Below are 26,908 nucleotides of genomic sequence, written 5' to 3'. Positions count from 1 at the left end.
AGTTTAGTTGTATACAAGCATCATTTCTAGGAGATGGCATTGCCTTATACTGTCACACTTTGCATGTGTGGCCTCATAATGATAATGGGCTGCTGAGAAAAAAAAAAGAATTGGAAATAATTGTGTTTAATGTTGTGTAATGTGTTTCAGGCTTTTATTTGACTTTTACAAAGGCCACGGTCCACAGCCATGGATCAGTATGAGAGATGGTTGATATCCAACAGCAACATGTACAACTTTGTACAGACCAGTGAATAGATAGAAATAATTTCATGGCAAAAACAATCACAAACACAGTCTTAAGAAATCAGCACTGGGTAACTGAGGTTGTGATTGTCCCTTGCGAGAGACAGAGAAAATAGATTTGCCAGTTCACCGTCTCTCTCTGGTCTTTTCCTCAAGCACTCCCTGCATCTCCGAGATATTGCGCCCCCCCCCCCCCCCCCCCCACAGCTTTGAAGAGAGAAGGATGTCACACAGCCAGCCACAGCGCTCACTTTGCATGTCCCCTGGCTAATTTCCCCTCCAGTCCCGTTCCACTTGACAGGCATTCCTCCAAAAACCATTTAGAAGAACACTTTCATTTTCCGCTCCCTCTCCCCTTTACCTCATCAGTTTTAAGGAACCATTAAGAGCTTAAGTGCAAGCAGGCGGAGAGAGATCTCAGTGAATATACAGTAGGTCTCATATTCCAGATTCCAGTGAAGTCATTTGCCCCCCTCCTCCAAATTCTTCCTTGCCGACAACGAAGCAGCAGCTTTTAATGTGTGTATCACCAAATCCTCTCTGGTCTTAAATTATTGAATTCATCATTTCTGTGATCAAACAAGATGGAGTTTTAAAAGAATTAATTATTAAGAGGTTTTTTTAATGGTTGATAGAAATCTTTCTGTTACTGGTCGATGGTGTTTCTAAACTCCCAGTGTGTTACACTTGAGTGGGAGCAAGAACATGCTGCTCCTGTCAGCCAATAAATGAACCGCTATTAATGACAGCGTGGGGGGGGGGGTAATGAGGGCAAGATCTATGCTTTTCATTGGTTGCCTCAAGTGTTTTTCTGTCTGACAAAACAAAAATAAAACATCTTCGTTTTTGGTCGTTTAAAAGCGCGGATGGTGGGAATATAGCCGCTCAGACGACAGTGCCGGCAAACCCCCTCGGTGAGAAGTTTTTCCACTTATTCAGTGGAACAATCTCTCGACTATCTCCGAGGTGCAATTTCATGCACTCTTCCTCGATTGCTGGGTCATTCTCAGAAGAACTCCTCCCTACAGAGGCTGTGCTGGGTGGTGATGCATGTACTAAAATGTTGTAAATGTGGCTCTTTACCCGAGGCGCTCCTCCCTATCGAATATGCAGCAATACAGTCATACACACTCAACACAAAACCCCAATGAGCAGTGTATTATTAGCAGCATCTGCAGCCTGCCTTGGCCCTGCAGCTAAGACAAATAGGGATCTTCCTTTTTTACTGGATATCACAACAAAAACACAGAGAGAAGATTCTACGGCCGATTTTTTCCTAGTGTGTGTGTATGTGCATGCGTATGTGTTTGTGTCTCAGACTGAAAAGGGGAAAACAGCTCAGTGGCACCTTATATAAAAGATCCACCCCCTCTATTGCCCTAAATTGAATTTTATAATCTCTTACCTGCCCCCCTCTTCCTTTTACCGCGGGCTTTGGCAGCCGCTGTATTCTTCATCCTCAGATAACAGTAGCATCAACCCACCCACCTTCACTTGTTCTGTCGAAAACACACAAACATCTCATTTCTGCCTCAGTCTTGATATCTGCAAAGCTGGCACTAATACACACACAAGCTAAAATGTGCGTATACTGAATGCGAATAAGTGTAACTAGCGGTTTTGTGACATGACTGCACTACTCAGATAAGTGTAATTAAAGTGAACAACACACCTGCCTACACAAGCTCACGCTGGGTCTTTACAAAGCAGTCAACCTGTGATGTTGTGCTGTGACAGATGAGTGGAGGTTTGAATTTCTTTTGATTATAAGACTTGGATAATGTTGAAAGGGTTATCAGTTGCTGTCATCACTCCTCCTGTGTGCAGCTAAAACAATTCATTAAGTAGATCAACGGTTCTCAAAGTGTGGGTCCAGGGGTTCTTGAAGGGGGTTCCTGGAGGTCCGCATCAAAAAGTTATTTTCACTGTAATTCTATCCATAAGTATAACAGTGACAGAACGTATGACTAAATAGACTTTCATTGTTTTTTAACAATGACATGTCATGGGTTTCAAACACTTTCTGTAATACAACATCTAAAAGCAAAAATCTTATCAGATGGGGATCCAGGACACATCTGGATGCCACAATCCTGTTTTTTTGCCGCCAATACCAATACCGATCATCTGGTTTGACAGTTTAAATTTCAGTGATGTCAAGATCCAGCTTCCAAATTTGAGGGATTTGCTGCTCGTCTTTGTCTTTGTCATGTGGTACTCAGTAAATTGGAGTAAGTAAAGTAAGGAAGTAGTAAGTAAAGAGTTTTGAGACTGTTGGTCGGACAAAACAAGCCATGTGGAGGAGTCGGATCGGGCTTTTTGAAATTGTAATTTGGCCTCATACTGCCTTTTGCAGACTTTTTTTCACAGCTTTACTTTTTATTTACACCATTTTCAAATTGGTGGATAATGTGAAATCAGGCAAGAAGTGGCATGAAATCACTCAGATGCAGAGAGAGCGTGACTGTAGGAGGCTTAGAGTAATAACTCGTCCACGCTTTTTATGAAGGGCTAGGACAAAGCCGTCTCTGCGAGACGTAAAGCACTTCATGAGTCTTGAAATAGTTAGGAAGTACACATAAAAGCCCTTAAATGCTCCTTCTTTTCATCATGATAGAGAGGGTTTAAAAAGTAATTTAGAGTCTGATTATATGTGATTTCTTTGACAATATCAGCCCTTAGTCAGTAGTTTATACTCTGAATTGGCACGAGTCTTTGTTTTATGCTCCAGGCCTATTAAGGAAAAACACATCTATTCAATACAAGTTAGAAAATATTTGCTTTTTCTCATCAGACCAGGTGCATCGGACAGACATTCTCTTGTCCTTTTGACTTTGTCTTTTGACTTTGTCCTTGTAATTTTGAAACACTGTCTACCCTGTTTCTGGCAAAATATGTAGTATTGTTTTTCTGGAGTTTTCATCCAAATTGCCAATATTATCAGAATCACATATTATTGTACAACACGGTCTATACTTTATGGCCTTGTCATGTCTTGATCTTTTGCTGGAAGTTGCTTCATGTGCTGAAAGTATACTGTATTTGCAGTATGTTTTCGTCCCTTGTCACATTCATTTTAATTTCACATGGCTCGGGTTCTTTCTCTGTAAATGTATGAATTATTAAAGTGTGGTTTTCAGAGGGGAGCAGAGACATTTGTGGAGATCACATATTTTTTAATGGTGCCCTATAGGCATGGTATTCATTTGCTAGAATAATGCAGCAGCCACCCACAGAGGCCACTCCTCTTAGTAGAACACAGTAATGCCGCCTAAAGTTGCGCTTATACTTATATGATCTGTTAGTTTGAAAAGTTTACATTTTATGCCGTTGTCATGAAATGAAAAAAATGTTGAGAAAAAGTTGTGTTTTTTCCGCTAAAGTTTTGACCATCCGCTGGTTCTATTTTTAGTGTAAGTGGAAAAGGTTTTGATTATCGTCCGTAGACTGATGAACATCGTGTAAATCCCTTTTCACAACACTTTGGACGTTGGATTAAATTGTTTACACGTACCTAATGTGCCACATGCGTGCAGTGACTTTTACGGATAGGCAAGCAAAGCCAAAGAACCAGCTGCCGCCCCACCCCACCCGGTCCTACCCACAAACCACCATCTTAATGTGCGATTCAGCTGTTTACTACAATGCCAAGAGAAATGAAACAGACTAAAACATACCTTCTCATGACAGTAGTAGTAGCAAATCTCTTAAGTGATTCTGTGCTGCCTGCATCTTTCTGCACTGGACATCACCTTTCTCCTTCCTGGCTGAAGAAGTATTTGGATGATTCCTTTGAACGGACAGTAAAGATATCAAAAGTATATTAAAAAAATATATTAATATGACAACTAAAACATGTTACATGGTTAACTGTAAATAAGTAAATTGAATATGTGAACGCTTTCCTTATCAAAAGCTGCTCCACAATAAACCCTTTATTGTCTTACATTTCGATCAAGGTGATTAGTTAGACAACTAACACTGATTTGAGATGATAAATGTGTGTGTAATTAGCTTGTTTACTTGTTACTCCCACCTCTCTACGTACACTTTACGCTTTGGAAGAAAAAAATATCGACTATTGTACAGTTTTCACATGCACGCGTATAATAATGTGTAATGCATAAATAATATCTGAACAGTGGCGGCTGAGTCAAGGGCGTTTTGACAAGTTTGACTGTAGCTAGCTATAGCTAGTCATTCGTCAGACCCCAGCTTTATCCACCAAGCACATGCACAAAAGCACATGCACAGAAAAGACATGAGGAGAGATATTGCCTCCTCTGTAGTATCATTGTACTTGATGTCTATTCTTAGTTTAAACTGGTCAGCACGCCACTGGTAGTTGCTCATTGGTTGCTGTGTCCCTGGTTGGGAAAAGGCAGGCAGTGTAGCGAATGAGGACCATTTCATTAAAATGGAAGTGGAAGCAACAGAAATAAAACTGCCACAAAAGTCATGTGGTGATATTGTGTCAAGCTGTGCAGGTTGTTGCACGCAGTCTTGTAAGTTGTGTAAGACTGCGTGTAAGTTCAGATGGGATGCATACGGGGAAGTAACCCACTCAAACAGATAACTACTAACATCAACACATTGGGCTCTATATTGTAAGGATCTATGCACATTGTATAAAGTGCATGGGGCAAGTGCATTTAGGGCGTGTCGATATGCACTTTTGCTAGTTTAACAGTGGGAAAAATGGCCACAGCACCAGGTGCATGGTTCAAAAGGGTTGTTTTTTTAATTAAGCATGGAGGTGTTGGGTGTTTTAGGCCCAATATGCAATAAACCAATCAGAGTGCAATCTCCCATTCTCTTAAAAAGCCATGTGTGCTTGGAGCTTTGCAGATTGCTATTATAACGGGGGATTTGCCTTGTAGTACGAAAGATCGCCTCTCTGCAGAGGAAGCCGATCTCTGTCGGAGGGGGAGGCGTGCAGAAACAGCTGTTTATGGCTTGCAGCGTTCTCCCTGTCTCTCCCCCCCCTTATTGACTGTCCCCTCCCCCCATTTCTCACATTCCCTGGGGAAAATAGAATTATGGCTGAAAGTTTTATTTACTACAACGAAAAGCAAGTAGGCCAGGAAACCATACATACTGTCTCTTCCGCCCCATTTCAGTATCAGCGGGGCACCTGTGTTGAGTTGCGTTGCGTTGCGTTGTGTTGTGTATGTGTGTCTGTGTGTGTGTGTGCGTATAGTTCAGTGAGTTGTGCACCCACCCATGTAGGCGCATGCTACTATCTTATAATGCGCCCTTAAAATAACAGTGAAGCACTGCACCATTGACTTCAGACTTAAGGGTGAACAACAAATAAGTGAATAAATCCAAACGTTCACTGGTTGCTGCTTTTCTCAGTTTGATATCGTTGCAGACCGAATGTCTTTGGACTGTTGAACAGACTAAACAAGCAACAAGAAGACGTTACCTTGTACTTTATATTTCATAGACTAAACAATTGAAAAATATCCACAATTCAATCAAACACTGATGAGCCAAAACATTTTGACCAGTCACAGATGTCGCAAATAACATGTCAAGGTCTGGGATATATCAGACAATAAGTGGAGAGTCTGTGATTTTTTTGCCAGTATGTGACAGATCAACAGCACATTAGACAGGGGTGGTCATAATGTTTTGGCTCATATATTATAATACTATACACTGTATCACCTGTATGTAAAAATCGACTTGAAATCACAAGTATTGTGACACTTTTTTTTTTTTTAAAGATACAGTCATTGGCTATAACACATTTATATAGCGCCACAAATGTGGCCAGATTTTTGCCAATTTATCAGCCATTTTGCATGAGCTATCGATTAAACATACGATTAATTAAGTCATATAATGATTCCCCTTCAATTCTCCCTTAATTGGGTCTTGTAAAAACTAATGATGTGAGAAACACTTTAAGAGGTTACCCACTACACAACACCACACAGGAGCCCTCCACTTAAAAAGCAAACACATGTAGATTTGCTTTCAATGGCCTGTCTTGGGTTGTAAATTGGAGGATTTACTGTTGGAAGAAAGACAATGTAGTGATGGAATATGAATATAGAAATACTACTATTACTAAAAACCAAGCTTAACATGTTTTGACATGAAGTTTTGTTCAGTTTATGTACAAACGTTGAGCTGCGTTTTTTTATTTAAAGGTCCCATATTGTATAAAGTGAAATTAATTAGTAAATTTCCAAGTCTGTTTCGATTATAAAGCAGGTGTAGGTTCTATATTAATACTGTGAAAGTATCAAAGCGCTCAGTTCACAGAGAAATACACACAGCCTGTATTCAGAAACTGAGCCTTAAAACGAGTTGTCAGGACTTCTGTAACTTTGGAAGTCACAATAAAACAGTCACCTCTCTCAGCCATGCCCCAAGCCCCGCCCACCTGGACCCAACATCCAACCTTGCAGGATTTGGTTTCTCTCAGTGTTTACCTGAAATCTGCATTTATATATTTTTATTCTCAGCCTCTCAAAGTCTGTCTTCTGATTGGTTCACCGACTTGTTGTTACTAGAGCTCAAGAGAGAAGCCTGAGAGAGGAGATGTAAACTACACTGAGATGGTTTTTTGTTCTTAAAACTGCAAATCTTCTTATGGATCAACACTTCAAATAAAACCATGGGAAAGTATAAAATATGGGACCTTTAATGCTGAAGAGTAAAGTTGTGACCATTTTTATTGTCATTATTGTATGTAATATGGGTAGCCTACGTCTCCTGGTTAACAGGTCTACTCATCAGATACAAGTTATTTCCAGTTTTTAAGCTTTTCCATTGTAGTAAATGCGGATTGGTTAACATCCTCGTGTGTTTCATACCTGGGCGCTTGAAAAGTTCAAGGTATCGCATTCAGGATCATGATATGATTTGCATTTCAGTTTCTGTTAAATGTCAAATTACGCCTGCTATTTAGTATGACACTGTCACTAGTAGTTGCAGTAGGGGTGCTAATTGCACTACTGCACCCTCTGGCAAGTGTCAACAGCCACTCCAGTGGGAAAGGGAGGGAAATGAGAAAGATGCCTCCTGGAGCCATCTGGCAGTTCTTCGGGATCAAGTCCTATTATGTCTGGAAGTCAGAGATGATTTGGAACATATGATCAGGATCTGAATGAAGAACTTTTAACAACGGATGGAAAGACAATAACCATGCCTTGTAGTTTCCACTGGTGTCCAAAGACATTTAACATGGAAAAACACATATTTCTTACTGGCATTGTTTCAGCATGGCAGGGTACTGTTGGAAATTAAGCTAATGAATTAATTAAGCTAAACAAAATTGGAAAAATAAAACTTAATTAAACATGCTTATCCTTTTGGCCTGGATACTAGAAACTAGAGGCCAAGTAGTCTAAAGACCAGACTGTGTGCAGTTTTGTTGGATTAAATAAGAGAGCCCAGCCAGAGTCCTGATATATTTGAATTTCCATAGCATGTCTCTTCATTGTTAGAGACATCATCTTTGGTATAATGTGAATTGTATGATGTCAGGAAACTAATGAGAGATCATGAACATTTCAGCCCTCAGACCTACACAAAAAAATGAAAAATGACATATCTTTTTTGCAGCACTGAGATAAAAAATTATATGTCATGAAATAGGGAAAGATTTCATGAAATAATTAATACAATCTGACCCTTATCCTTATCAGAGCAATAGAAATCTTTTGACAAGCAGCTCTTGTGATGAAAAGGTCAAAGCCATTTCAGATTTGGGGGGCGGGAAAGTGTGTGAGTAACTCTTTTCCCCTCTCTCAACAAGTGCCAAAAAATATAACTGAATGAGGCACCATTTGTGCTGGGCCTGGTCTCCTGTGATTTCATGTAATCTGCACCATTGTATTCAAATGCAAATGCCCTGTACACACTAGAGTGAGAAAATTGTTGTTCCAGGGTGGACGGATTACATGAATGAGATGAGTAGATACAGGTTGTTATCTGGAGCTGAAATAATCGTGGGAATGGACACAAATGTGATTTCATGGCCCTGTTCAGAACTGGCATTAATCTATCATTATCTAAATTTGTCAGTTCTCATCTGACTGCGAAATGCATCCCCACATGTGACCACTTGTGATCAGATCTCACCTTCCCACTTTATATGCAAATAAACAGGTATCCATTGCTTGTCTCGGGTTTTATCCATTTGAAAAAGCGAAATATTGTTGGTTCATTATGAAGCTTTGGCGGGACTAATTAGACTGTGTCAGAGGACATCAGTTGAGTAGGCGGTCCTTCAGTGTGGCCCAGGATGCAGGTTGCATTCACACTGCTAAAAGAATGTGGCCACATGTGGCCAAGACCATTTCCGAATGTGGTCTGAGTGATCGGATCCCAAATGCGTCCTCAATGCATCTTGGATGCGTTCACACCTGAACTTAGAGCTGCCCACTTGTGATTGGATCACCTGGGACAGATGTTAATACCAGGTCTGAACGCTGGTCATTTCAATTATCTCATACTGGAGCTAAAATCAGATGAGATTTAATACACTTTAATTTTCACTGAGCCACATCTATGAGTTTCTGTTGACCAGATTGCAAATCTTATCAAGGCAACGCAGTCAGTCTTTAATTTCTCTCGACTCTACTCCAGTCCAGAGGTGGTGGTAATGCACCTGAAGCTGTTTGGTAAAGAAGAACACAATATTGAGTTGGATTTTGGTACTTAACCCCCCTGGGGTCAGAAATCATGGCATGGCATCACTGAGATATCGCTTCACGAGAATGGGAAAGACTTACGGATGGACGGAAAACCCGAAAACATAATGAAAACATCCCCCGAAACCTTAAGCCGTCTACTTTAAAATGTAAAGTTAGACACTGAATTTATTTTGTAGAAATATGTGAGGGGAATAAAAAGAACAACATACATATTTCAATCTCAGAGTCAGACAGCAACTCTTGATGGCCCACTCATTTGCAAATGATGCTATTCATACGATAATGACAGGATAATTCAGCAGTCATCATTGTGTCATTACGAGCCAAGAGGCCGTGTGAAAATTTGACTCCTATTGACAAGATGTCTACAACAACTCCTCAGTGAGGACAGCAAGGAAGATCATTGCCTTTTTGAGCTCTGACTCGATCCCGCTGAGGATGTTTCTGACGAGGGAGTGAATTATTTCACCCCCGTCAACTCTGCACACGCACAACAGATCATATCGCATCATATTTCTGTTCCATGTTTCACTTCCTGCAACTGAGTTTGCTGGCGACTGCAGGGTGAAGACTACAGCTGGATGCAAGACCTGTATCTAAAACAAATAAAAACCCCTTGGAAGTGCAAAGCAGCTGATGTCCAGACAGAAACTGTTTTTGAAGCTTGGCATCCTGATGAGGACTGAAAATGAATCGATGAAAATAAGATAGAAGATAGAAATTCATCCCGAAGGAAATTCTTGTGCCAGATGTTCAAATTTCATATTAATCCAGTAATTTAATGTGATTGCACTTTCTGTCCAGGCAGAAATAGCAGCGAGCATTGCAAACATTGCAGGCTGATGGGCCATTGCCTTTGACAGTGAGGAGGGACACTATTAACAGTTTGTTGACACCCACTCCATCAATATTCATCGTGTAGCCACTGACTTTGAAAAAAATAGTGTCAGTCCAGGTTCTTACTCCTTAGTAATCAAACCACATGACATTGCTGAAATACTAAATCTATGTGTACACATAATGTATATTTACGAGGTTCAGACCTGGAAAGTCTTGGCCAGAAATGTTTATTATGTGTCTTTTTAAAATATCTCAGAAAATCAGTTTTTGAAAAGTGTACGTTTATAGTTGATTTAACCAAAAAAAAAGAACATTGACATTCTTACTGCTCTCCGATTATTGGGGCTGAGTTTGTGGTGAATATAAGCACATGTGGCACTTTGGCATCAATGTTTTTACGTAGATAGGTGTGATATATAAAAATGTCAGGACATTGTCCAACTACCTCAAAAGTGTCTGACAGGCCTGAGACTCCAGAGGGTTTAACCACAACTGTATCTTATTATGGATATCAAAACTTCTAATGAAACACTGGAAAGGTGTCAAATATGGGATCTTTAATCTCCGGGTTGGCAATCCCCAAGTTGCTCACAGTTGGTAGGCCAGTGCCTTGCATGGCAACTCTGCTGTCATCAGTGTGTGAGTGTTTGTGTGAATGGGTGAATTAGATGTAAAGTGGTTTGTCTGCTAAGGTAGCAAAGCATTACATGAATGCATTTCATTTATAATTTATGAGTGAGAATAACTAAGACAGAGAGAATTACTAAAACAATTATTCATTTATCTAACAAATTGGTTTATTTTTCTTCCAATCGACTAATTGTTCTGCGTAATCGACTTAAAAGCAGTTGTTTGCCTGATTACCTAATTTTACACTTCATGTCATTTGGAAGAGGCTGTTGTGAAGCTAATAAAGTAAGCAGTCTTTTCCATTGTTGAATAATAAATCAAACTTAATTTTTGTAGTGGTTGCCAGATGCTGAGTGTCAAAGATTTCTGAACATGTTGAAGTGAATAGGAAAACCCCTCCACCTTCTTCGTAATACAAAGTCGAACGTTGTCCACAAAGATGTCAAATCAGTGAAGTGGACATGTACTAAAGGAATAAAACGGTTAGGATGATTGCATGTAAATGGATTTGGTCTAATTTTACACCGCATGAAGATATAATGAGGAATTACATACGTTCAGTTTTCAGTTCACCACAATCAGGTCAAATCACCATTAAATGAGCAGACAACTCCTGGACAAGGACTTGAGATTGATGATATTTATAGCATTTCATTTTAAAAGTGGCTCCTAACTGCCTGTGATTTCTTTGAAGCATCTTTTTTGTGAATGGTTCACTTCACCTACAGCCAGCTGTAACTCTGCCATCAAAATCTTTCAGTATAGACTATTTTCAGGAGCTCCGCATGGTCAGAATCAGTTACTGAAGACGCTGCATATACACTGTATGAAACACACAGCACAACGTTATGAATGAGCAAGGCAGGCTTAATTTGAGTCGTCTGGTTTCTATTTTACTTCTAGTAAAATAAGATTGTGCTGATATCTGTCCAAACAGAATGTAATGAATCATCTAAAAAGGTTTTTATCATGATTATTACAATATGAAGGAGTCCATTTTAATTTACATCTTTCTCTCTTACTGACGCCAACAATGCCCTCCTGCAGCCAAAATACTGTCCAGTAGAAATAATGGAATAATAAAAGTGTTTACAACTATTCTATCATACTTAATCATATTAGAATGCATTGTGTTGCATCAGGACAGGCCTGAATTGATTTGCACTGAGTCACCAAGTACAGATTTTGATATGCGTATAAAGATGTTTATTCAGTCAGTCTTTGGAAGTAAAGATAGAGTGACACTTTCTAAAATCCCTGGGTACAAATATTTCAGCAAGACTGACATGCTGCAGCATAGTTTTGCACTATATTACATGAAATCAAAGACCAGACTCTTGGGTCCAGCATGTGGCTTTGGTAATGAGTTATTCATGCTTATAAAATGTTGATTAATTGAACCGTCTCTGACCACAGAAATAATACACAATACTAATTTACGGCGACTTTTTCTTCCCTCTGATTAGTTATTATTGGGTTATTTCATACAGCAAGTCATTACAGTCTGTCTAACACTTCTCCATTTAATTTTTCTCGCGGAAAAATAAAAGTCAATAACAGAAAATGAGAAAAACATGACTTCAGGTCTGTGGCACATTTGCAGCTAGGAGTAAACACAGCGTATTGATGCTTTTTTTACCTCTTATTTAGTTATGACCCACTATTCCCAGATACAAGCAGGATGGCCTCGAGGATGGAAAAACTTGTTTTTATTCAAACAAAGTACAGAAACGCAGCCGTAGAAACGGAGTATTAGTTACAGAGAAGAGCTGAGGGGGATGTCCTGAGCCGAGAGAAGAGGATCTGCGGGTAAAGCAGACATGACCAAAGCAGAACCCCTGTGACGCTCGATTTCCAGCAGGGCACCGGCAGAAATGCGGCTGAAGAGAGAGGATTTGGATTGAAACATAGTGTCAGTCTTACACTAGTACGCTTCACAGCAGGGCTGTTGTGCTATATGCAAAGAGAAGATGGGAAGCTGCGAACTGTCCGAGATTTTGCTGTAGTATGTCTGGTTGCATTAAAACCAGGATATTATTATCTTTATCAGATTTAGATGATTTCTTTTGAATCAAAATCAAGAACCTTGATTTTCCAGGTTTAATTTAATTCACTAGATTAGCAAAACACACACAGTCAAAGCCACATTATTAATTTATTTCTATCAACTTCTGAATTCAAGGATTCAGGTTTAGTAGTCACATACACAAACAAAATGAGGAGGCAAAAGCAATCTGGTATGTTCTTAAAGCTAAGAAGAGACTATAGTGAAAAAAAGAAATATAAAAAATATATAGTATAATTTAAAAAATACAAGGTGCAAAACATTTAAATATGGGTAAAAATGTTACATTCACAGAGCTCACGACTCTAAAGAAAGCTTTACAATAAAACTTTATACAGGCCTGAGTGTCAATATGTGAGGCGATGCAGTGGATTCACAGAGGACAAGGTGCTAGACGAGGCCGAGGATATATGGAGGACAGAGTTCACCATCCTAACGGTCTGAGGGAGGAACATTTTTCGGAGTCTCTCCGTGTTGGACTTGTGGTCACAGAGGTATTTACCTGGATATAAAGGCTGGAACAGTCTATTGCTAGAGTACTGAGGATCATTCATAATCCTACCAGCTGCGGTTCTGCACCCGTCCGGTGTGCAGGTCCAGCAGAGTGGAGGGTGTGCAACACAGGGTCCAATTCTCTCTGTAAGGCTCTACAGTAGTTTTCCAGACCAGTTGGTGATGTGTCCTCGTTATAGGATGTTTTCCACAGCAGGGTAGACACCTGATGGGTCATAGTGGGTGATGGGAAATGCTGAAGGTGTTTATTGTTGGTGAGTCACACACATCGCATTGTTGCTTCTGCCTTTGCCTCCATTGTTTGTCTTTCCTCTTCCATTTGATTTAGTTTCTCGCCTCTGCACTCCAGTTCAAATAAATATGTTCTACCATGACCGGAGATCTTCCTCACAGTCGTACACGAGATAATCCACCACTGCAATAAGCTCAGTGGAAAGTCTGCTTGACAAGTCATTAAATGTTGCTAGATGATGTAATATGCTAATTAGCTAATTGCTAATTTACTAATTTACTAATTAGCGGATTCATGGCGTCATGCGTCATATTTGCATTCTGCCAAGTGTCACCCAGTTTCTGCCCTTTATGTTTGCTTCTCTCCGCCTCTCTGCGCTCACATATACAGTCATTTAATACAGCTGAATTCCCAATAAAGCTGTTCTCATTTACAAGTTTTCCAAGTATGAAGTAGACACTGAAACACGGCCCATTAAGACAACATGCAGTCACCTCCGAGCCATTTCCAAGCTGCTGCTCTGCTGCTGCTAAAATCCTGATTTTATAACGGCCAGAATGTCTGTCTCATTTTGTCTCTCACACAGAGCACAGCCTACGTCTGGGTAACAAACTGCTGCTCCGCCTCTCTGCCACTCACTGAACAGAGCGGACACAGAGAGAGGTGTTCCTCTCGCTCGCGGGGCAGCACTGGCGACTCTCTTCAACGGAAAGTAGCCAAGGTTTGTCCACAAAGTTGCTAGATTTGTCGTAAGGTGCTTTTTTTTATAGAAAGTTGCTGGAGGGGTCCGAAAATGAAAACCACTGTACACACCCACTATCTTTCTTAAAGAGCAATGGCCAATGGAAGACGTCCAACACTTGGTTGACCAATGGTGTAACCTCATCACTCACTCGGGAACATTTGGGGATGTAGAATTAGGATACATTCAGGCAGATTGGTTTTTGGTTTTTAAACCCCAAAACCAAAAAAAGAAGAAAAACAGAGCAGTTTTGCAGTTTTTGTTGTCAGAATTAAAAAACAAAAAACAAGAACATAAAATTTGAAGAAACTGTCCAATTCTGGTGTTTGCATCGTCCTTTTTTTCATTTTTCCTGGATTAATTAAAGAATGAAGAACGGTAGTCAAATGGAACGGAAGTAAAGGTACATATTTCAAAATAAAAGCCAATAGAATAGGGTAGGCATTCTCTGAATGTGTAAATATATGCATGGTTTTTGGTTTAAAACGGAAAAACAAACTGCCTCAAAGAACATGGACCATGTAGCTCTGGACCGTGGCCAGTCCAGCCAACAAACAGATGCAGATAAATATGGAAGAGTATTTCAGAGAGAAAGACCCAGTACATCCTTAATCAGTCAGTATGTGGCTACTTCTTGTGTTTACTTTCACATCAGACTCACGGACAAGCATCTGAAATGAGTCATGTGTGAGTCATGTTTATTTGGAAAGCTGTACAAGGCTCCTGCAGCTTACCCTGTGTGTTCATTGTTCTGCACGAGTCTTTGCCCAAATCTCTACAACAGAGGTGGTGAGTGAAGGGTTAGCATGACCCGTAGAGTCACAATAGCCACATTTATGGGAACAACTATCTGTCCAGTTGAAATATACTATAGCGCAGTGGTTCTCAAACTCAAACTCTGATAATATCTTTGCTTTTAGATGTTTTATTACAGAAAGTGTTTTTGCTCTGCTCAAGGATCCCTGAGGGTTCCTTGACCCCACTTTGAGAACCACTGCCATAGCAAACTTAATGATGGAGTTGCAGCTGAAGCTGACCATGAATCAACCAAGAAATGTAAACCTTATTAGTATTCACTTATTTACTAAATAAGTAATATATTTGTAATTGAAACAGGTGTCCTACAGGTTTGAGGGACAGCTGTAGGGGAGAAGTTAAAGCGAAATGTGTACGACACTGCTGAGGCTGATGTAATGAACAGATGGAGAGAATTCTCAAGTTTGAGAGAGAAAGAGAGAGTGAGAGAGAGACAGAGAGCATAATGGAAAAGAGGGAGTGAGGGGTTGAAGAGAGGGACAGTTAAGGTGATCTATATCATATCTCAGTTGGACAGATCCTCTTATTGTCTGTGGTGCGACACTGTATGACACTGTATTCCTGAAGTTTTGAGTGCATTCATGATTTCGGAGGAGATCATCACTGAAACTGTCTGATGAAAACTATTTCAAAATTGGTTAAGACTACAAAAAATTAATTAATTAATCCGGGCATAGTCATATACTCAAGCTGATATCATCCCACTGATGTTTAGCTAGCCTACATGTTGCCTAGCAACGCTGGAGCAGAAATTCGAAGGCACGGGAACTTTTGTTTTGATGATGTTCATAACAAAAGAACATTATCAAAGATTATCTACAATAAAGAAACACTAGATCATAAAAGATGTTTAATTTAATGACATGGCAGTTTGTTGGCTAGTGTGAGTCAGTTAGTGTTAGAACATGAGTAATAGATGACACTGTGACAATTACACCATTACACAAGCAGAATGTGGTATTATCCCTTAAATGATACATGTATCCAACAAGGGTAAGAAATTCTTGCTTCCTTAATTTATTTATTTTTTTTTTTTTTTTTTGTTCCAGAAATGTGGAATAGAATTTATTGCTCAGCACATGATATATACAGAGAGAGACAGGGAGGGTGTGGGGAGACCCTGCTGTCCCTAATGTGGCCATCTATCACCTGCATCAATCACAATCATGATAAATCACATCTCTCACGCACAGATAAGCATGCACTTGCATGCAGTTACATAAATATGTGCACACACTGAGACATTTCATTAGGGACATGCTCAGTATGCTCCTAACCACAGCTCGGTGGATTGGATTTCCTCTGGGAGATCTTTGAGCTCTACCTTTAGACCGTGGTGTGTGCCTCATGCTTAATGCATACATGCACAAAATCACTCTCTGTTTAACTTCAAATGATGTTCTTTTAGAGCGGCCTACTCTCACTGGCCCACTTAGATGTGGGTCAGTGTATCCTCGCTTCTATTGAAATACATTTGTGTGTTTAGAGGAAAGGATAGTGTAGGAGGATAAACACATTTAGGTTTAGTTAAACATATACTGTAGCTACCCAACACACTGACATCCTCCAACTGGCAATTAGAAATAAAAAGTAATCTGAGGTAAAAAGAAATACGAACATTTTTTAAAGTAGCATTTGCTACAGTTCAGTGGACGCTGGCTGTTTCTGCTGCAGCTGTTCTTACAGTTTGAATTAGGTGATGAGGTCATTAATGTAACATGCAAATCAATGTGGATCAGAGGTGGATAAAACACAGCTTCACTACTTGAGTCAAAGTATAGATGCTCCTGGTCAAATATTACTCTAAAGTGAAAGTTGTTCAGTCAGATTTTTACTTGAGTTAAAGAACTGGAGTGCTTTTAAAAATATGTCAGAATTCAAAATGGCATTTTTGTGTCAACAAATGTCAACTCACTGACTGACTGACCTGCAGAATAAAGAGCTTGTAGGATACGCTTATATAGTAATGGCCATAAAAACAGAAATTAATCAACAAAAAGAGCTATTGTCGTTTTCGTATTTCAGGCAGTAATGAAGTTTGGTCCTGGTAACACAGCAAACACACAAAACTAAAGGAATCTGTCTTTATTTCTAAAACTTCAGACATGGACTTAAGATAAGGCCGCGGTGCTCTGCTGAAGAATCTTATCTAACGTAGCCATCGTTCAAACTGAGCTGTTCAAACACGCAGCAACACAACATGACTGACAGTGTAGGAGTTGGCTGATTGTTTTTTTCTCCTGTGATGAACACAGTGTACGGTCCATCACATTTTCAAAATAAAAGAAAATTCATTCCACTGACTAAGTGCGATGGAGTAAAAGTGATACGTTTTTTAAAAATATAATACTCAAGTAAAGTACAGATACTTCATATACTTAGCTACAGTACTCAAGTAAATGTACTTGGATATTGTCCAACCCGGATCTGGATGTGATAGAATGAAATACTAGTGAATGGTGTTCAGCCTCTGTTTGATTACATGCAGACTGTAAAGTTGTATTGTGATATTTTATCTTTTTTCATGCATTGGTATCTGACGAATTCCCATCATTGCAAATCATTCCATCAATGCATTTTGTATTTTCTCTTAAAGTCATGAAGCATGGCTGGAGACAAATTAATGCATTTGCTTCATATTTTCATGCATTCATGCTCTCAGCACGAATATTAATCTGTTCACACACACACACATAATTAAAAAGAGATGGGGATGCATTACAAAACAATAACAACATTATGTGCACTATACTGTATATTGATCTCTACATTTATATTTATATTAGACGTGAAATGTTTGTGGAAATAACCACTGAGAGTCACAGGTCACATAAAAAACAAAGAAACTATAGGCCTACACACACACACACAAGGACGATAAAGATAACAGAATTTTCCCACGATGCATGCATTGCATCAATAATATGTCGTGTTAGTTCTGTGACCTTGCTGAAAACAAAATGACTTAATGAATGGCTTTTTGTCAGACCATTGGTAGAAAGTCCATTATTTTACCACATATTTCCCAGTGAGCACTGCCTTGTTATCAAAGAGACGATCCCAATTACTTTGCACCAACTTCGGTGGATGTTTGTGGAACGTCTTTGTCGTGCTTTTACATTCTTTCACCAGCCACTGACACATCAAACAAAAATAAATCAATGCTTTAACTAGGAAATATCACTTGCTCATGATTAATCATCTGTTTGTGTGTTTGCGCGTGTGTGTGTGTGTGTGTGTGCGCAAGAGAGAGAGAGGGAGAGAGATTAAGAGAAAGTATCTGTGTTGCAGAGATCAAGAGCTTATACAGGCATCAGCACCCCAGGAAGAGTTTCCTTTCATGAGTGTTGTTTTCCTTTAAGCAGAAATAAGCCCGATGCTTTAATCTGTCCTTTGTCTGCATCGTACGTGGAGATTAGAGCTGATCCATGTCTGTCATGATTTCGTTTGACATGAGTGTGTGAATCTAACACAGACATGCATGTTCACACACACAACACACACACGTATGCACATACAGTACATACATACGAACGAGCAGCCGTGCTCATACACACAGACCTTGTTATGGTAATAATTTCCAACCACCAAAGTTGCGGTGCAGACGGTTTTTCCGCTGTTCTCATTAACTTTTTTCCTTTTCAGAAAGAATCTACTTGACACATTCTGTCTAGTTCCCATTGTCTGCCTCGCTTTTCCTGGTCTTTAGGGAAATGAGGGAACATGCTACTTCACACGGACGGGGTGGGGAGTCAGAACAGGGTAATTGGAGCCCTGAGTGGAGTAAGAGGCTTGCCATCCCTTTGAGAGTGGCTGGCATATGTCTGCGTTACTTCCAGCTGTCCTGACTGAGAGCAAACTAATTACATCGTGTTTGCATCCTGCTAATTAGTGTCCTAATTAAAAACACATAAAGGCATTAGAGGGGGGTGGATGATAGTAGGGACAGCTCTGGGCATGTAACCTGTGTTCTTGAAAAGACTAGAACTTTGTCTTAGAAGTAGTTTTCCTTTGGATTGGCTACAGAGCAGGGGAGCAGCACGTACGTATAACTGTTTGCCTTTCAATTAAGATCGTTAGTGTTGTGTTAGCAATGATATCAAAGCAGTGAAAGCATGGACTCACTTGTGTGGGTCTATCATATGTATAAACTTCAGTTTTCACAGATAATTCACAGAGGCTACTACTTGTACTAAAGATTATATCTCCCAGGCTTTTAACTGCCATATCACAGGTCAGATTACACCAAAGTCTTACTAAGTGTGTTCCCATCCACTTATTTTTTATGTTTAAATAAATAAAATAAAATAAAATAAAAACACATGCAATATTTAAAAAAAAATGTTATGCTTCACTTGGGTAGAAAACTTCCATAAAAGTAAAAAAATGTGACTAAGTGCTCAGTGATAGAAACAGACCTGATGAGTAAATCATGACACACATGATGCATGTGACTTAAACATCAGACTCTCTTTGTCTGCAGTGGTTAAATGGCACTCGACCGTAGAATTAATGCTGCCAGCTGTTTATCTTGACATTTGCATCCTCTCATTTTTTTTATAACAGTAATGAATGAAAATACATCCATTCATTCATTTGCACTTCTTAAGGGATTTCGGGGAAATTCGGTTCAAATTTGTGCTACATTTGGATGGAGACCTGTGTCACTGTTTCCCCTGCCGTGCTATCTGACACCATTTATCAGAATCAATGGTTTCACACTATAAACCTAATACTGAGAATAAGGGCAGGACCTTTATTTGGCCATTTTTCTTTTACAAAAAACGGACAAACAGCTGAGGATCTGCAGTAGAAGAGATTCACATTCCCCTGCATCACTGTTTCCAGAATTGCACCTGTGTTTCCAGTCTTGTGTACAAACACTTGTGTGTGCTGCCAAAGATTTATACACAGATCCCTTTTTAACCTTAAACCATTACCAGGTTAGACCAGTGGCCGTACTGACCAATAACATCCACAGCTGGTGTATCGGTAATATGAGGGCCCTCCATGTACTGATACAGTCTTCGTACAGTATCATGAACTTTCAAGGGCGTACTTTATGTTTTCCAAAGTGATGCACAACACTTCAGGGGACAGTCCTCGACTCATGAGCCAAGCCATCCCAGGATTTCACCACTTGAGCTGCTGCTCCTGTGACAGCGCGTTAGGGGACTAACCAGGGAGGAGGCTACATCAGCCAAGTCATCTCTGAGCGTCACGAGAAAGTTGTCCAGAACCACTGCGAGCGTTCTTTCCACTTGAGCTTTTTCCAATAACTGAAAAAATCAAGTGTGGGGAAGGACGTGACAGAAATGCCCTTTTTTTTTTTTTTTTTTTCTTGCTATAGAGCGTGTGCAAACGCAACACTTCCCGCGGGTAGATTATTATGTGGTTATGAGATCTACAAGGGACAGTTGGTGTTTGTCCTGAAGGTAAATGAATCCGTTTTTCCTCTCCAAAATTATAAATCAGACTCAGATCTTTAAGATGTGTCTTGACAGCTATTGGCTTGTCACTGGACATCACATTAGCTCTGGCATTTCATATGCCTTTGGAATGTGCTGTGCTCTAAGGCAGCGACAGAGGTTTTCTCTGTGATCTTGAGCAGAATTAATCACCAGCAGCTCCACTTCCTCCTCACGCCGCCACCCTGTATCGGTGGGAAGGAGGGACCCCTGACCAGAATGTTCTCCAAGTTCATCCTGGGTCATTGTCGGCGCATCATAACTCGAGGACATCACCTTGGCCTTGCTGTTAGAGTTTTGTATTTTTTTTTCATGGAAGTGGCAGCAGCATATTGCTGCAATATTGCTTTTGTTGTGAAAGGCCACTAGTGTCGCCCCCAGAAAACAATACTGGAGGAACAGCAGCAGAGGATTTTTACTCCCCTTTATACAACTGGAAAATTCCAGTGCTGAGAGAGTGCAGAGGTTCTTCCTCCTCACTGCAGAGTAACAGCTTGTCACCATCAAGGAGCGAGCGCTCGGTCTTGCACGCCAGAAGCAGAAGTGATGAGGATCGGTGGGGTGGGGTGTGTTGACAAACACATCTTTAGCTATCCAGTCCTTTAATGCAAAGTGATGTAAAAAAAACAAAAAAAAACAAAAAAAAACAAAAAAAAAACAAACAAACAAAAAAAAAAAAAGTCTCTAACTTATGGCTGAAAGCCATCAAACGACTAATGGCTGTTTGCAATGCAAGTGTTTGGAGAGATGTGAGCAGCAGAGTGAATTACAATGCTCCTCATTTAGCTGAGCACTTGAAGAAAATCATGTTGGAGAAGTATAATGAGTTCCTGCAAACAGCAGCTCAGATATCTGTGAGGCAAATATTTGAGCTGCGCTAAAACAACGACATAATGCATCACGACAGCAGCAAAACTACAGAAGAAACAAAAACAAAGAGAAACAAAGAATGAAGTGAAACGATTGGTTAACCATTTCCTCTTGTTGTGAGAACAACAGCCGGCCCTGTGACCGCTGTCTTACAAGCAGTGCACTCCTGCAGTCACTCACCGAGGTGTGTGTGTTGAGAACATCTCTCGAATTCAGATGGAAGAGATGATGTGCAGTGACTTTCAAACTGCTGCCGTGTCGCTTAATTTGAGCTCACGCTGGATAGATTCAGGTTCAACAGTGTGAAAGCGAATATTTTAAGCTGATGAACCGGGCCCGGCTCTAGGCATGGGCACGGGGGGTGGGGGGGTCAATGCCCCACCAAATTCTCCGACAGCCCCACCAAATCGTCCTGCTTCATCCCAAAATTAAAAAAATAAGTATTTTATTTTATCCTTGTTGATTTGACCAATCATAAACATGCCACATTCAAATAATCAAAGATTATATAAATCCGATTTGTTGGTCTGATCATGTAAAAACTTCGTTAACATTTCGATGCCGACCCCCGAACCAGTGTAGTGCAGTGCAGTGCACCCCCAGTTTTAAAATCTAAAACTGACATTTATTACATTGTAGCATCCCATTCGAATAGAAAATACATGAGTAGACTACAAAAATATACTGGCTTTAGGCAGATTATTATTATTTTTAATATACCAGTCCATGTAAGAATAGATATAAATAAAGTTGGCTTTAGTTTTAGATAAATACAACAGTGCATGTTATTGCTTACAGTCCTAAAAAACATTCATAAAGCGCCCCAGTAATGAATCTTGAAGTCTGGCATTTAGTGACCAGTCAATATCTCTTAATGTCACCCCAGTCAAAGCAGTCTAAAGCCGGGCCTGTGAAGAACCAAGAAAATAAATAAATAAATAAATGACTTGTAACCAGCAGAATGTTGAATAACTTCTAACATGTCAGAGATTGAGACCAAATGAAATAGAGTACAAAATATATATGAAGAAATCCATACAAGTTGCCGTGCTATCGCTTAATTCCTTAGTTATTACCAGATAACCAACACCGTCAGTGCCGGCGCACACTCCATTACTAGTTGCAATGGGGTGAAACATGTCTGTAATATACACTGTGTAATCTGCGTAATTACAAAAATTAGGTGGTTAGATGATCGACTAATTTCATCATTTATCTTAGCTTTTTTTTTTTTCCCGCCCTCCACCTGATTCTGTTTCAGCACGTGTCTGCCTGTTCAGACGGGCTGTATGCCTCCACCTCCGTGTCTCTGGCGTTGCTCGCATCAGAGCCGACATTAAAGTGCATGTGTTTAGAGCAAAGCCTGAGATTCTGCTGCCAGTTGTTTTCTGTTTTTTTTTTCTTTCTTTTTTTTTGTGCTGTGCTGAAATTGTCTAAGGTATGACAATTTGTGCAGCTGTCTTCACTTCCTCGCTCACATCCACCTGAGAGGTAGATAAAGCGATGAGTGAAGACTTGTCAGCCTGTTTGATAACATTTAAATCAAAGTTCTGCTCAGGGCATACTCGTCTGAGCCCCGTGTTACAGAGATCTGCCTCGCACTGACAACAATCTCAGCCTGTGCAGCAGAAAAAAGTTGAGCCGGGGTAATTTTCGAGCGAGATTCTGAAAGCTTTAGAAGTTGCTTAGCCTGGCAAAAACTCCACAGCATTTGTGTTATTAAGGCATCGCGGATTTACCTGTAGCCAAGTCGCAAAATAGCCTCTCTTTAAAGGTTAAGTCATAAAGTAGAGGTTTTCAACGGCGCGAACGCTTCGAGGCAAACCTGATATTGTGGCATGACTGTGCCTCTGCCTCTCTTTCAGTGTGCAGATCAATTCAAGGCTTTTTGGTTCTTAAATGAGGAGGGGAATGTCAAAAACTCTTACTAATTTGCAACAACATCTCAACAAGCTGGAGTTGACCTGTGGGAAAGCGCTGACATTTAAAGGTCTTGAATTATTCACTTGTCATGATTTCTAATTTACTATTCTCGTGATGGAAATATGCTATGCAACAGGACAGAGCCTGTTTGTTCCCCCTAGATGTATTTTTTACTCTGTATAAAAGTATAACTGTATAGGCATTAGGGATACATTAAAGAAGTAAGCAAATGTCCAGTCACTCTACTGTATTTTGGCTTTATTGAAAATTTATTGAATAGTGTAATATTATGGCTTGTATTTGCTTCTGCATCCTTTTTCAGTATTTGCACCTTAGTGCCTCTACCTATCCCCAGTTTTTCAATAAGCCTATTATGTGAATGAAGAAGAGGCTTTTTTTATATTAAATATCTGCAAATTCGTATACAATACAATATGCCATAATAATTCCATATAATCCCTGACATGTTGTTCAGTAATTGAAATTTCAATGGTAGCAGATAATACACAACATAAAAACGACGAAAATGTGCAGGTAGGCAGGTTCAATTGAACATTTTTATTTGATTATTTCATCGTTAATTAACATTTTCATAATGAACACTTAGGAGAGTTCTGTGTGTTCATTTAATCTTTGGGAGACACTAGGGAAGTGAATCCACCTCTGCCTTCTGAGCTATCTAGAAGCACATGAGATTTCATCATCTGCTTAATTGCTTACCCTAATTTGCTTTACTGGCACTGTCACAGCCCCATTGTACTGTTATCAAATCACTGGGCACTGTAATTAACTTTACATTGTAACCACCACCTCTGTAACTGGCACAGAGCAGCCGTTAAATGCCTTTAACTTTATTGTCTTTGTTTTTTTTTTTTTTTGGTTTTTTTCTTCTTTCCTTGCAGAATGAGTATACGTGTCCACGCCCCCTACCTGGTGCCTGGCTTGGAGATGTGCCTACCATCCATTAACCCCCCCACCAACAAAGGTAACTGCTTTGGATGGTTGCAGCAAACCACAGTGAAACAGGGATACACAGGAGAGGGACACGTGAAGAGAACCCATCAGGATCCTACTCCCATTACTCACATTCAAGAATACATTTCAAATGGTCCTCCACGCTAACAAGGACAGCCATGGACCAGGGCAAAGAGGAGATAATACTGTCTTTTTCTTTTTCTTAAGATTTTATAACATGTTTTTTTTGGTTTTTTTTTTTTGACCTGTGGTCACTGGTCATCAGCTTTGTTGCATTTCTTCACGCTTTCACTACACAAACACTGACGTCGATCATTGTGGAAATGCAGTCCTATGGTGAACAGCAGAGCACTGGAAGAAGACTCATGAGCACTGATGGATGGTTCTAACCAACACGTGAGCTTACTGTATAGACTGCAATAGCTTATTGTCTCCATGAGGACAACGTGGCATTGTTTTAAAAATGACAGGCAAACGACTGTACAAAATCCAAGAGGCTTTAAAAAAGTGTAAACTGAGCAATGAATCATTATTGAAAATGCACTGAAGAGGTAGCTCTGACCACTCTGCTAACACAGCTGTGTATAATTTAAAGTGGGTTTGCATACTTTGATTCCATATGAAGCATCATGTTTTCATCTTTCAGTATTTTTTTCTTTTTTTTTTCTTTTTTTTTTTTAAGATAGACTAATCAAAGGATGATGTAAATGTGCCTCACTGGAGCGGAAAAATTATGAGATGAGTCACTGATTTTCTGTGCACCTGTCAGTAAAGAGGAGTGAGGTGGAAATCAAGTCAGCAGCTGGAAGATTGTTTGAAGCGTGGGAAAAGTTGCCAGAGGAAAAGCAAACTATCCCCCAGCCAATGACTTTTGGTGAGTTTTTTTTTTTTTTTTGGTTTGTTTGTTTGTTTGTTTGTTTGCTCTTTTTAAAAAAAATTTCTAAGTTGTTTCTAATTGCAATCAAACAGTGGCGATCTAGTTTGATTTGGAGGACAGGAGAGGCAATCAAAAGCAAAAGAGGGAAAAAAGAAAAAAGCTCCTATCAAGGCTAAAATGTACTTTTCTGCAATTGTAATGTTGTTAATGTTGTACTTTATGAATATGTGTTCCTGCCATTATCAACACCAAATACCAAAGAGCCAAATGAAGCATTTTTTTTTGGCGTTTGGCTCTCCCAACCATGGGTTATAAACTATCCAGGATTTGTCCCCTTAAAGGTACTATATGTAAGAATGTGGTGTAATTTACATGTGTTAATCACTTTTTTATTGCCAATGTGTGAACGGAGTATGGTGAACCTAAAAAATGAGACCCAAGATGTATTCGCTCTCCTACAGCACTGGTTCTCAAACCTTTTCACATCAAGGACCCCTGAACTGACACAAATTACACCATGGACCCCACTCTGATAAGATTTTTGCTTTTAGATATTTTATCACAGAAAGTTTTTGAAATCCATGGAATTACAGTGGAAATAAATGATTCCCCTCTGTCCTGGGGACCCCCAGGAAATGCCTCAAGGACCCCTCGGGGTCCACAGACCCCTCTTTGAGAACCACTGCCCTACAGCACCAACAGTGTGCAACACTAGCTAACGTTAGCTTAGAACTGAAGTCCGCTAACGTCACCAACAACCGGCTCCCAGCACAAAACGAAATGTATTTGACATTTTTCCAGTCTAAGGTTACTCGTACCACTCCTATATCCCCTGATGGTTTAGTATTGTCATTGCCTCAACCCACTGCCAGACCCATTCTGTACAGTAGCGTTAGCCAAACTATGGTCTCGCATAGCCAGACCTGCCCCCACACTTTGTTTTAGCACCATGTCAGCGCTGGAAAGTCAAATACAGTCTAAAGTATAGCTAATTTATAGTCAAACTATGGTTATATTCACTCTCATATAGGCTATGTCACGTCACTGTTTTGGTTGATTCCCTGAATGCTCACTGTACCTATGCTAACTCTAGTTCACTTAATGGCCACCATTATTATCATTATTAACAAGGGGTTTCCTGAATGTTACATATAGCACCTTTAAAAGAAATCCACGAAAAATCAAAAGAAGCCTCAACTCCTCTCACATCCAGCAGTGCTCTGTAAACCGAATCTGCTTTTTTTTCCCCATGTGTGTAATGTGTACGTCTTTGTGAACCAATGTTGCAACGACAGTCTTGGTTAGGAAGCACTTGTCTGAAAGATAACTCTGAGCACTGCTTTACATTTTGTGACTTCTGTTTAACACATGCTTCACTTTCCTTAAAATAATCAGCCCGTCTCTCTCTCTTTCTCTCTCTCCTCTCGAGAAGAGATAGCAGATGTTGCTGTGTGTGATTCTGCGTGTGCTTGTGTTTCATCCATTATAAGTTTTTAATTATATTTGAGACGCATTTAGTTGTGAATTGTTTGTTTCAACCTGCAAACATAATCTTTCTACGCCAGAAAATGGTAATTTTCTATTGTAAATTTCTGCTTTCCCCCCTTCAATTTGTTGATATTTAGTAAGCAGCTGTATTCTTTGTTCACTTTCAACAGTATGTTTTATAATGAAAATAATGACTTTATTGTTGAGCAATATGAATTGGTCAAATTAAAATAATCATTAATCATTTTTTGTGTTCAGGCTGTATGTGTGTATGCATGTGTACAAAGCATTTCCTGATTGTGTTAGTGCTGGCCACTCTAATTGAATAAGCTTGTACCCTGCTCATGTCTCCATTCATACCCGTTGAAATCCTGTCCTGCTCCCCGCAGATCTGCAGCGACGAGGCTGTCACATCAACATTAGCCTCATTAATTTAGAGAGCAGAACATTGATCTCTGTTCGACCGCTCTGTTCGCGGTGACGTTCACTGCGGGCCCCACCAGCCCTCTAATTACGCTTCTTGTGTAATGTGTTGCATATCTCAAGAG

The 26,908-nt window shown here is 39.8% G+C and overlaps 1 protein-coding gene across 1 annotated transcript in view; it reads left to right on the top strand.

Moving 5' to 3' along the window:
• The window catches only part of lrrtm4l1 (leucine rich repeat transmembrane neuronal 4 like 1), a 57,062-nt gene extending 30,402 nt beyond the window's left edge, over positions 1 to 26,660 (top strand). Inside the window, exon 3 of the mRNA XM_023399460.2 lies at positions 23,923 to 26,660. Coding sequence (XP_023255228.1) covers positions 23,923 to 23,988 — 66 coding nt within the window. The 3' untranslated portion in view covers positions 23,989 to 26,660. The remainder of the gene's footprint in view (positions 1 to 23,922) is intronic.
• The last annotated feature ends 248 nt before the right edge of the window (positions 26,661 to 26,908 follow it).

This window comes from Seriola lalandi, unplaced genomic scaffold (genome assembly GCF_002814215.2).
Source record: "Seriola lalandi dorsalis isolate HSWRI2012SDOR001 ecotype SW California unplaced genomic scaffold, Sedor1 jcf7180002051954, whole genome shotgun sequence".
Lineage (NCBI taxonomy): Eukaryota > Metazoa > Chordata > Actinopteri > Carangiformes > Carangidae > Seriola > Seriola lalandi.
This window is presented reverse-complemented; position numbering and strand designations above follow the sequence as displayed.